Here is a 12761-nt window from a genome sequence, read left to right on the forward strand (position 1 = left end):
TGTTAACTCCCTTAGATTTTCACATTGCCTTTTGAGTTTAGGAGAAGACTATTTTATCCATAACAACATGGCTTTACCGAACATTTTAAAAAAAAAAAAAATCTAATTTAAAGGATGTCTTTATTTTATAGAAACGTTTTTTCTTTAATAATGCTCCATGGTATGTTTTTGGACAAACAGCATGGTTTGTTTTTTTTAAATTAGATGTTTTATTTTTTTCTTTTTGTTTGACAAGCTTTAACTATTATTAACCAATATATGCATTAAACGTGTATTGCACTATTGCTTTCAAAAAATACGAGGATAGTATAGATAATCAATTAGGAGGGAGCTAACAAAAAATGTTCTCCCAGTGTTGCATTGCGCACGTTCGTCTTTTTTTTCATCTTTTTCATCTTTTTATTCTATATTTTTTATGATAATTTGAATTTATATTTTATAAAAAAAAATATCTAATTTTTTTAATGGATTTCTTTTTTTACTCTGAAAATAGAACAAGACAAAACACTGAGAACAAGATATAAAGAATACAAACACAAAATTTTGTGTTTTTGTATTCTATTTGGTGATAAACTAAAACAAATTATAAAATTTCATTTTATTCTCGTTTTTTTTTCATTCAAAAAATTTGAGACAAAAAATATAATAATAAAAAATTAACAAGAATAATAAAAGAAAAAATAAAAAATAAATTGTGTCATTTGTTAGTAATTTTATATTTTTCCTTGTCAGGATGGACACAAAATACTCTAATTTAATGTCTTTAGACACATGATCTCTCTTCTATTAAACCCGATTTTGTATCTCTGTGTTTCTATTTCAATATCCTATCTTTATAAACAAATGCAGCCTAATTGATTATCTAGCAAAGTTGAATATTTTATATACATTGTTCATGGAACTAACATCCCATTATCCTATAATTTTATATTATCACTTCATGCTTTTGGTAAGAGATTTGCATCATTGCTTACTATCTTTATTTCATTAAATCCAATTAATTAATAAAATAAATAGGCAAATCATTTAAAAGTTTGGAAATTAATTTTATCATAAACAAAAGTTTATTTAATAAATTTTATATTTCAAAAGACTTTTTTGTAAATAATATTATTTATTTTGATTTGTCTTCTCAAATTTGCATCAATTTTTTTTTACTTTTTAGGATTTGAGACTTTTTGTTGTTGAATATAATTGTCCATATATATGACAAGAATAGAGGATACTAATTAACATAAGAGTTTTATTTCTTTATCTCTATATATATAAATATATGTGAGCATAATTTGTGAAGAAGAATTTTATAATTTGCAAAGAATTGAAAGATTTGTTTTTCGATTTAGATCAGATATCCATTGATTAAAGAGTTAACAAGTAAAAGTTAATTTCGGTGTAAATACACATAGCCATAATTTTCTGTGGTTTTCTGAACTCCAATTCAGCATCGCCATCACTGGCACCTTTGACATCTCCTTGAGTAGAGATTAGGGGGCTGTAATCTCATTTATCCATAGTGTCGATATTCTCTTTATTTTCATTGACAAGAATTTAGGTGAGATAGGAACTCTTGTCGAAACCGCAATAGCGGTCAGTGTCAAAGGTAAGAGAAGTGAGAGGTAGAATTGAATTTCCAAATTTTAATGGAGGAAATTTTGAAAAAGAAATATTAATAAAGTTTTAATTTTTATCTTTAAAAAATTCTAAACTCAATTTTCTCAATTTTTTTTAATAATAAAAAAATCCATTTTCGTATGCTAAAGCATCAGAAGTTGCTAGGTGCATTACAACTAGGGATGTCAATGGAGCAGGGTGGGGGCGGAGGATGTCTCCCTGCTCCCCATCCCCGCCTCCAGATTTACTCCCTGTTCCCGTCCCCATTCCCCACCGTGGGAGAATATTGCTCCCCATCCCCATTACCCACAAGGTCCTATTCTTCGCGGGGACCCCATTCCCCATCTATCTGATAGTTCTAACTAATTATTAATTTCCATATGAATAGAGGTGTAAGTATCAATTTTATAAAAAAATAACAAGATTTTATACAAAAAATCTAAACGATAAGATGGTGACTTCTTTCGAAATGACGCAGTGGGAAAACGCAACGGCAAGCCAGAGGATAGAGAAGTGGACAAGGTGGGAGACGCGACAACAGAGAGGAGAATGAACACGACGACAAAGTTACGGAAAGGAACGCCGCAAATAGAGAGCACGACGCGGTGAGGATCATGGCAAAGTGAGGTGTGACTATGCGGTGAGAAGGGAGAGCGGTAAGAGGGTGGCTGCAGAGAGGTTGGATGGAGTATGGACAGCGTTAGAAATTTCTGAATTGAAGAAGAGTTATGCAAATGAGGATTAGGAGTTTTGGGTTTATATATATATATGTGTGTGTGTGTGAAATGACTAAAAAACATATATGAGAAACAAACTATTAAGGATAATTCAGTAAATTTATGAACTTTGGTGATTAGCGGGGATGGGGCGGGGATCCCCACTCGGATCCCCGCGCCTGCCTCGGGAGAATTTTGTTTTCCGTCCCTATTCCCACGGAAAAAATTCTCCACAATCAAATCCCCATTCGAAATAGTCCCCGCAGAGATTCCCGCATCTCGGAGAGTTTTGCCATCCCTAATTACAAACGAAACCGTGATACATGGATGGCCCTAATCCTTAAACACGAGCCAGTTTTGGTGTTTTCGTGCCCATACATATTATTTAATTATTTTTTGAAATTTTATTGTAAACCCTCTAAACTAACTATGCTCATATTTTATACTGTTTGAGTTGCCTCGAAAAATACTACTTCAATAATTACAAACGTCATTTGTCCTATTGTCTTAGGGTCTTCTTAAAAGCGGATAGATGCATATACTAACATAAAATATTAACGGACGCGCTATACATTCATGTAATCATGTAATTAAGTTGATTTAAGTCTAAATAGAGTCACGCGCATTAATGACGAATAAAAATATGCGTTCGAAAATTTTTCGTTATTTTGCGCTTATTATGAAAAAACATTACTTCTTCTTCAATACGAAATCTCTCCTTCTCTTCAGATCTCTTTCAAAATCACTCAAATTTCAGTCACATTCTCTGCGAAAATCACTACTGGAGAAGAATCGCGAGAAGATTTGGCAAGGAACAATAAAAAACGAATGAAAACAGCAAATGAGATTCGCCTTTTTCCTCCTCCTCGTTCTCCTCCTTTTTTTTCGTGTTCCTTCTTCTTCATGTATTTTCTCCTTATCTTCATTCTTTTGTTGTTATTGCTGCTGTTTTTTTTTTCTTTTCCTCTTTCTCTCCCTGGTGAAGAAGCAGTAGAAAGTGAGGAGGAAGAATTTTAAATTGTGCAAAACAGAAATGAACCGAAATGGCCAACTCCACTGAACCGAACATCATTCATGTGCTGAATAAAACGTCACAAACATTTAATCATAAAAAAATATTTCTACATGCACAAGGACTAAGTAAATCAAAATGAGCAACTCCACTGAACCGAGCAACATTCATGTGCTGAATAAAGCGTCATAAACATTCAATCATCAAGAATAGCATTTTTTCATGCGAAACAAGTCAACTGAACACATAACAATCAGGTGAACCGAAATGACCACCACCACTGAACCGAACACCAATCATGTGCTAAATAAAACGTGATAAATATTCAATACGTAAAAAAAAAATTCTGCATGCACAAGGATTTAACTGAATACATTAACAATCAAGTGAATAAAAAATGAGCAATTTCACTTAACCAAGCAAAATGTTGGTGTTGTTGGTGATGATTATAACGAAAGAAGAAGAAAAACCTATGTGCGCGAATTTAAAAGAAGAAGGAGGAGGAGGAAGAGGAGGAGAAATACTATTCTTGTTGATTGAAAGTTGATCACCATTTATTCACCACATAAATACTGTTTGGTTCGGTAGCCTTTGTGATTTTGATTCACTAAATGAATGTTGTTCGGTTCGGTGGCCTCCTTTTACTTTGTTCAGTGTTTAAGATTATTGTGATAGCATGCAACAATTATTTCCTAGCTGTTTCAACGTAATAACCTCATTCAACTGATTTGAAGTTGAATCATTCATTGTTCCCATTCAGAAGTGTAGATCGAAAAAGAAAACGAAAAAGAAGAAGAATGACGGAGCTTATTATGTTGAATTCAATGCAGATCAATAATGAAGATTGCGAGTAGAGAAGAAAAACGCGAATAGAGAAGAACGGCAAATTTTATTAGGTTGAAGAAGAAGAAGAAGAAGAAGAAGAACACGAACAGAAAAGAAGAAGAAGAAGAACGAAAACACGAGAAAAGAACAAGATTTACATTATATAAGACGCATGTATAACAAACGCGTAAGGAAGTTGGGGAGACGCATTTAACTGAAGTTACTTGGATAGTTTGGATGAAAAAATTATATAGATGTAGAGTTTTTCTGAAATATTAAACGAATTAAATCAAGCATTAGACTTATGAGTTGTCACATCATTAGATGGAAGTATTTAATTAATTATAATTAAGTCAATCATCGTATTTTCGCATAAACAAATTAAACCAGTTTGTGCAGACGCCGGCGGCCGTCAATAAATTAATTGGACAAATATATAATTATAGAGACTCATACAAATTACAATAGTCATTGCATACGCATCATGGAGAAGCACATGAAGCATCATAATTCATATTGATCAAGAGAATATTATTATAAGTTGCTTTTTCCCCATGGATGATGGATGAGTGACTGAAAGTCTCAAACTGCTGTCGTTTCTGATTATAGTTGCATACTAAGATGTTTATATTATGGTGATTATTATAATTATGATGTCTTAAAAAATATTATTAAAATTAAAATAACATTTTTAATTTAACAAATAAAAAATATATTAAAATATAAAAAATATATTTTTTATTTTAATAACACGTATATAATTATCATACTCACTAAAACAGTAAAACATAACTATTTGATGGCTAATAATACGTATAAGTAAAATCTATGGAATTAAAATATAATTGTTAAAAGGCCACGTCCCGGTGATCAATTTTGGGTGGCTAAATGTAATTTAAATAGAAAAAGTATTCCTCTTTCAGTAAATGATTAATAATTGTAATGCACGGTAGATATAACATTTTTTTTAAATATTTTTTAATAATCATTCTTTTTTAAGAATGACATCATTTGTTAATGAGTTATAACTCAAATAACATAATTTTCTCATATTTAATTAAGAGATTACGGATTCGAGTCTCCTATCTTTGATAAAAAAAAAAAGAATGACATCATTTATTAATGGAACACTCCAATGATATAAAACAAAATTTAATTAACATATAATTTTAGAATACATAATAAAATTATTAATTAAAAAATTATAAAAAATATAAAATTTAAATTTTGATATATTATTATATATTTATTAAAATAACATATTTTTAATTTTTATTATTTATAATTTTAATTTATATTTTTAAGACATATGTTAGCTAATTTCATCAAATTATTGTGGTTATAAAATTATACATCTAATAAATTTTTTAATATACAAATAGGTCTAATTAAAAATGATAACACTACTCAAACATGTAAGTACTTACCCCACCTTTTTTTGTTTGGGATGGACTTTAATAGATTTAAGTAATATCCGTTACAGTATATATATAATAATTAATAAAATAAATAAATAATATTATATTATATTTAAATTTTTATTTTAATTTATATTATATATATAAAGATAGTTATATAAATTTTAAAATTTTATTTTATTTATTAAATTTTAATAATTATAAAAGTGAATAAGAGTAGGATGATTAGAGACACGATGAGTATTTGCAAAAACATCTTAAAATTTAACTTTTTACAATTTATAAATAAAAATAAAATAATTTTTATACGAATCATTATAAAACAGGATCAAATCGAATAAAACAAAAATCCGTCCCATTCTACTTCAATTGCCACCTCTAGATCAAACCACCTGGTTATTTCCGTGATTCAAAAGAAAACAAGTCATCCTAACCACTTGTAAGAAAACAAGTCATCATTTCGTAGTTGATGAGGTAAAAAATTTGAATTATACATTAATATAGAAAACATCCTTTTAATAAAATGATTAGTAAAAACTAAAAATATTAGTTTTTTTTTTAAACAAATGAAGTTTAACATAATAGAATAAAGTAGAGCACAAATAGCCAGAAATTAAAAAATATATGTCTACATAAAATTTATCAATTTTTCTTAACATTTTCAGCATTGTCATCAACATCCAAAAAGATCATTGGAATTTTATTATTGGAAGCTCAAAAGCGTCCTGCTTTGGACGTTCTCAAACCCTGCTTCTTTATGCTTAAAGATTTTGTCGTTTCTTTCTAACCAAATATTCTAGATCACTGCAAAGAATCCAGCCAACCATGTCTTCTGCTCTTGTTTTTTTATTGTGCATGTCAGTCTAACTTTCAAACAATCCTTTTATGGTTCCAGGAACAACCCAATTTATCCCAAAATACCTCAATCAAGTGCACCACACCTGCTATATAAACTCACAAAGAAGAAATAAATGATGGACCGATACTATCTCTTTTTTACACAGAACACAAATATTATCACTATAAAAAATAACACCCAATATACTCAACCTCTTCTTAATATTAATTCTACCAACTAACATAAACTATCCAAACAGTTTCACTCTTGGAAGTACCACACCTCTTCAGACTACACTTATAAAATTATAGTTCGTGATCTCAACCGACAGAATTTCAAATTGTATAACTTACATAAAAGAATTAGTAAAAAAGACACATTTTTTTTTATCAAACTTTCAAACAACATTATTCTTCCGACCAATAAATAGCTTTACTGGCCTTAACAACATTAGTAATTGCATTTGATGGTATATATGCTTAGTTTTTTTCTTACAAAAGGCATTTTTTTCAAAGGAAAAAACAAATTTACACCATTTATTTTTTATTTACAAAATTTTAAATAAAAAAATAATGTATAAAAACAAAAAAAAAGAATGGAATATTTTGGAGCAGAGTAAACGGAATTTCGCTGCCGATTACTTTTTTATTTATCGGATTGGAGGTTGTAAAAAAAAAAAAAAGCATGCAGTGGTTCTCCTATAAATTTTAGCTGAAGCTGGCACCTTAATTCTGCAACGAAATACACACACGAGTCTAACAATAAAATAAAAACACACACTGAATATTGATCTGAGAAACAGAGCAGCAAGAACGTAAGAATGGCGGAAGTGAAGAACAAGCAAGTGGTTCTGAAGGATTATGCAACTGGTTTCCCTAAGGAATCAGACATGGACATAGTTGAAGGCACCATCTCACTGAAGCTTCCGGAAGGTTCCAACGAGGTCCTTCTCAAGAACCTCTACCTCTCATGTGATCCGTATATGCAAATGCTCATGAGCAAGATAGAAGGCCTCGAAGGCTTCGGTACATATTCCCCTGGCTCTGTAAGTTTTTAGTTTTAATTTCTTTTTTGCTTCGAAAATTCTGTTTAATGCAAAAAAAAAAATTATCTAATTTTTTTTAGTGACTAAAATAAATTAAACAAAAAAACAAAACAAACGAAATAAGAAATTGCTTAAATAGGGACAGTCCCGTTTAAGACTACTCTTAAACTCTTCCTAAGTTGAAAGAAGCTCCACATGCGAAAGTTATAACTTCATCGCCATCTTTGCCATAGTATCTGCCACCGTATTTGCATCTCTCATAATTAAACGAAAGTCAACACGCCAATTCCAATGCATGATATCTCTTATTTTGAGCACGGATCACTAAACCCAAAACCATCTTATGTAACAAGATTAAATAATTCCACACAATCCGTTTCACAAATAACATCTCGTTGACCCACATCCCAAGCTAAGAGATATTCTCTCCAAATAGCAAACAATTCTTCTTGAAGAATACTATTACTCTCAATCATTCCCAAACACCCTCTTTGTTAACTCTTATTACAATCTCTAATAACACAAGCAAAACCAACACTATCACCCGAACCAAAATAACTAGCATCACAATTAATCTTAAAAGTACTAACAAATTATCTCATTCAACTTAACATTTACAATTTTATATAATTTTGAGAAGTAAATGGTCAAATTAGTATTTAAAAGGTCTTTCATTCTTGAAATTAGTACATTTTAGTTTTTGAAAGGCAAATTTGATTAAAAAAAAATTTAGGAGACCAACATATAATACGAGTGAATTTCAGAGGCGAATTTCACCATTTACTCGGATTTTTTTATTGTCGCTCTTTAATCTTTTGAATTTAATTGAGGAACCAAAAATCAGGAATTGATGGTAAAACTGAGAGTTGTGTCGGATTATTAGCTGCCAATTTTTTTATGACATTATTAGATTAGTGCTGCATGTTCACCTGAGCTATTAACTTAGGAGGTTGAGAGTAATTGGGTTTTGGAAAACCAGAAAAAAAAAAACTGCTGCATGTTTGGAATTTTCTAGTTTTTGTCACATGCTTGAAGTTAGGACTTAGGACTTAGGAGTATGATTTTTGGACAAAGTTGAGTAAAGGTTACACACTATTTGATGTTATGTTTAAATAACCAACATCACTGGGGTCACTGCTTCTTTTCATCACTTATCATTTATCAGTGTCAGAGTCTTAATAATTTATAAAAAATGATAAGTACGTACAAAAAAATCAGTCACTATATAAAATATAGTTATACATATTTTTAATGTATCTTTTGTATTTTAGTATGCATTCTATATGGCTAATTTGGTGGCTGGTACATTTAGCATGATCAATAATTTATTTATCTTCTTCACAACATTGTTGTCATAAAATAAAATTGGAAACAAAATTGTGAAAGAAAGAGAAAGAGAATGAAAAGAAGGGGAAATCAACCATAATTTTTGAAAAAGGTAGCAAAAGCAGGACAGATTGACAGAACCAGATACTATAATTAATTTACAAGCGAGAGGGATTGGTAGTAAAAAAAATTAAAGATGTGGAACTCAAGTATTTTGAGCATTATAGTGAATAGTGAGTGGTGATGATATACCTCTAGGTTCTTTGAGCACTTGTAGAGTTACTTTTAGATCATACGCCAAAATAGTCCTCACATTTGTGGCAGGAATTGAACTTGTGTCCTTGTGGAATATGAGTTTGGTTTTACCAACTCTATCAACCATCTTTTAAAAAATGGGATACCCCATGGAAACAGCAATAGGATTAGGATAAAATTCAAACAGCATTTGTTTATTAGGAAGTCAAATGTGTTAGTTTTCCTTATAATCATGGAACTTTGTAGCTATTGTGTTCTTCTTGATATTAGACTATACACTCAATCCAATTGAATTAATAGAACTTTTAGTATTCTGTATAATTATTGTACCATGGCAATGCAGAATTGAGAAATTTGAAATTAGAAATTCATTATTGATTATAATCTTCAACTTAGAAAGCCTCAATTTACCTTATAACAGGATGCTTTTCAAACAACATGGGAAACAATAGGTAAAAAATAATCAATTCTATAACTTTTGGTTTGGAAGAGTGTAGAAATGAAAAATGGTTTAATGGTGTTTGTACTTTGGGAAACTCCCAATGATCGGTTTTGCAGTTTGATCTAAGAAGCCATTCATGTAGCAATCTGCTGTGTTGATGATTCTATTTCAATAACTGTTTCATTATTTCAGCCATTAACAGGATATGGTGTGGCTAAAGTCCTGGAATCTGGACACCCGGATTACAAGAAGGGTGATTTGGTGTGGGGGTTTACTAAATGGGAGGAGTACAGTTTGGTCCCGTCATCTCAAATTCTTTTCAAAATCGAGCACACCGATGTTCCACTTTCGTACTATATTGGAATTCTTGGTATGTTTCTTCAACAACTTTGGGTCTTATTGATTCTTGGTGAAATAAGCACTTGATGTTGGTATAATTCTCAACTGCAACCGTCTTATTATGGCGATTTCATGCGATAAATGAATCATTTGTTTGTCAAGTATTATTCAGAAATGGTGATACATTTGTCCTTCCTTACAAACTCTGTACATATACAGGAGGACTAATATGTCTCTATTTTCTGAATGGAGTGGGACAAACTTTTCTAGTAATCAGGAGATTGGTGAGGGATGGATTTGTCATTTTCAACTCGGAGAGACAAGTCTCCTGTGTTTTTAATTAGAGATGGGATTAGGGGAGTGAAGGTTATATGGCTGGAATAACCCTTATTCATTATAGAGCATTTGGCTGACAAGCTTTGTTATGGAGGAAATCATATTTGAATGATTAGTTTCCAAGATTCTAAAACCAGACCGGTTATGGAGCAAGATTATGGATGTTACTTGCTTATAGTTCTTGGGATTATTGTTTGTTTAGACATTCTTTAATTTTGACTCAATGAATGCAGGTATTCCAGGAATGACTGCCTATGCTGGTTTCTTTGAAGTTGGGCTTCCTAAGAAAGGAGAGAGAGTGTTTGTTTCTGCTGCCTCTGGTGCAGTTGGTCAACTTGTTGGTCAATTTGCTAAATTCACCGGTTGTTATGTCGTTGGAAGTGCTGGAAGTAAAGACAAGGTATTCATCTTATTTCTCTTGTTATATATATATCTCTTGATATGTGGTAAATGATCCTTATTCTCCATATTTATTCTATTCTAACTTCCAAGTACTTTCATTTTGTAAAGTAATATTCCAAATAAGCCTCCATAGAACTTTTAGTCTCCCAACAAATTTTCATTAAACATATCAGTCCCCAACCTTTTACTTCATTTGATAAATCAGTTTTCACGTCAAATTTTCATGTTAGAGCCTAGAATGTTTCTTCAAATCAGTCGCCATTATTATTGAAAAAAGATATTAAGGTCTCTAAAATTTATTCTCAAATCAATCCCCACTCAAGCGAACATTGTTAGCCTCTAATGGAATAATCTAATGTTTGAACTGATTTGTTTAACAGAGTAAAAGGGTGGAGACTAAAATAGTTGACTAAAATATCTTAAGGAACTAATTTGGGTTATTTTGCTATTTTTGTAATAGCATGATTATCATGCAGAAAACTGTTGCCAATTTCCAAGCTTTTGTAAGTAACTATATATCTCAAGGTTACCAAACTCTAGTGTTAAATTTCCTACAAGTTTAGGTCCTTATGTCAAATTTACATGTGAATCAATAGACTCTTATGAGTTGAGTTTTATACTTTTATGACTCAAGTTTACTTAAGCTCTGCGAATTTGGTGAACTCTTGTATTTGATAACTTTGACATGTGTTGACACTCCCAAGACATCAAGGACATAAATTCATCTTGGTCAAATGAACATATTGCCATTTATGTTTGTTAATACCTCGAATTTTTTTTTGCACATAATCCCATTAAGTATCCAACCCCTCACTTATGATGTTATGAAGCATTTGATTGGCAAGACCTGAAATCCACTCATTTTAAATTTGCTCACAAAGAAAAGTTACCTTGTTATTCTTTTACCTGAGTTCTTGTCTTTTTACAACCAGGTGGATTTATTGAAGAATAAATTAGGATTTGATGATGCTTTTAACTACAAAGAAGAGCCAGACCTCAATGCTGCATTGAAAAGGTTTGTGATATAAAAATTTGTACTGCCATGGAGTTAAGTTTCCTTTTTAAAACTACATACTAGTGAATATTGGATCTTATCATTTTACAAATCAGATACTTCCCTGAAGGCATTGACATTTACTTTGAGAATGTTGGGGGGAAGACACTTGATGCTGTGCTGCTAAATATGAGAGTCCATGGACGAATAGTCGTATGTGGAATGGTCTCGCAGTACAATCTTGCTCAACATGAAGGTGTAACAAATCTGGCGAATCTCATATTCAAACGGATTCGTATGCAAGGCTTTGGTGTTGCCGATTACTATCAGTTGTATCCCAAGTTCTTGGAGTACGTCGTGCCGAAAATCAAAGAAGGGAAGATTGTGTATGTAGAAGACATAGTTGAGGGCCTTGAAAAGGCTCCTCCGGCTTTGATTGGCCTTTTTAGTGGTCACAATGTTGGAAAACAAGTGATTGTTCTTGCTCGTGAATGAATGTGTAGTTTCATTTTCTTCCATTTGGTGTTTAGTGTATATGTGTGAGTGTTTTCATTTGTTCTATAGCAAAACTTTCCAATTGTTCTGATATGACAGAAAAAGACACTGATTTGCAAACATAGTGGATGCTTTATGGAGTGTTGAGTAGGGCTAAAATTGGTAAAAGGGAGAAAAATGATCCATGTTTCAGTAACAAGTAAGGCATCAACATTGGTTAATATGTTGACTTATTGCTGTAAGTCGTTTGTCTAATGTTCTTAAATACTTGCTTAGTGTATTCCTGTTAATATAATCTTCTGTTAAAGATGATGTTAACTCCAACCAAGTTGGGTTGGTGTAGTGGTTAGCTCACTAGTCCGCTTAAGCAAGTGTCGGGGGTTCGAATCCCGCCTTGTGCATGCAGCAACCCATTGGCCAGCGGCAAACCCTTAAATGGAGCTCACGGGTTGGGGGATATTGTGAAAAACCAAAAAAAGATAATGTTAACTCCATTAGATTTTCACATTGCCTTTTGAGTTTCGTAGAAGACAATATTTTATCCATAACAACATGGCTTTACGAAACATTTTTTTTTAAATCAAATTAAAAGGAAGTATTTATTTTAGAGAAACGTTTTTCTTGAATAATGCTCCATGGTATGTTTTTGGACAAACTGCGTGATATGTTTTTTTAAATAATTATTCTCCACATATAAGTCATTTTTC

General features: G+C 31.4%; 1 protein-coding gene across 1 annotated transcript; it reads left to right on the forward strand.

Moving 5' to 3' along the window:
• The first annotated feature begins 7172 nt into the window (after nt 1-7172).
• Nucleotides 7173-12254, forward strand: LOC130960772 (2-alkenal reductase (NADP(+)-dependent)-like). The gene is made up of 5 exons (XM_057886234.1): nt 7173-7465; nt 9681-9858; nt 10397-10563; nt 11498-11580; nt 11676-12254. Exons 1-5 carry the CDS (start codon nt 7241-7243, stop codon nt 12052-12054), a joined length of 1032 nt encoding a protein of 343 aa, XP_057742217.1. The 5' UTR covers nt 7173-7240; the 3' UTR covers nt 12055-12254.
• Nucleotides 12255-12761: the final 507 nt, after the last annotated feature.

This window comes from Arachis stenosperma, chromosome 2 (genome assembly GCF_014773155.1).
Source record: "Arachis stenosperma cultivar V10309 chromosome 2, arast.V10309.gnm1.PFL2, whole genome shotgun sequence".
In the NCBI taxonomy this organism is placed as follows: Eukaryota; Viridiplantae; Streptophyta; class Magnoliopsida; order Fabales; family Fabaceae; genus Arachis; species Arachis stenosperma.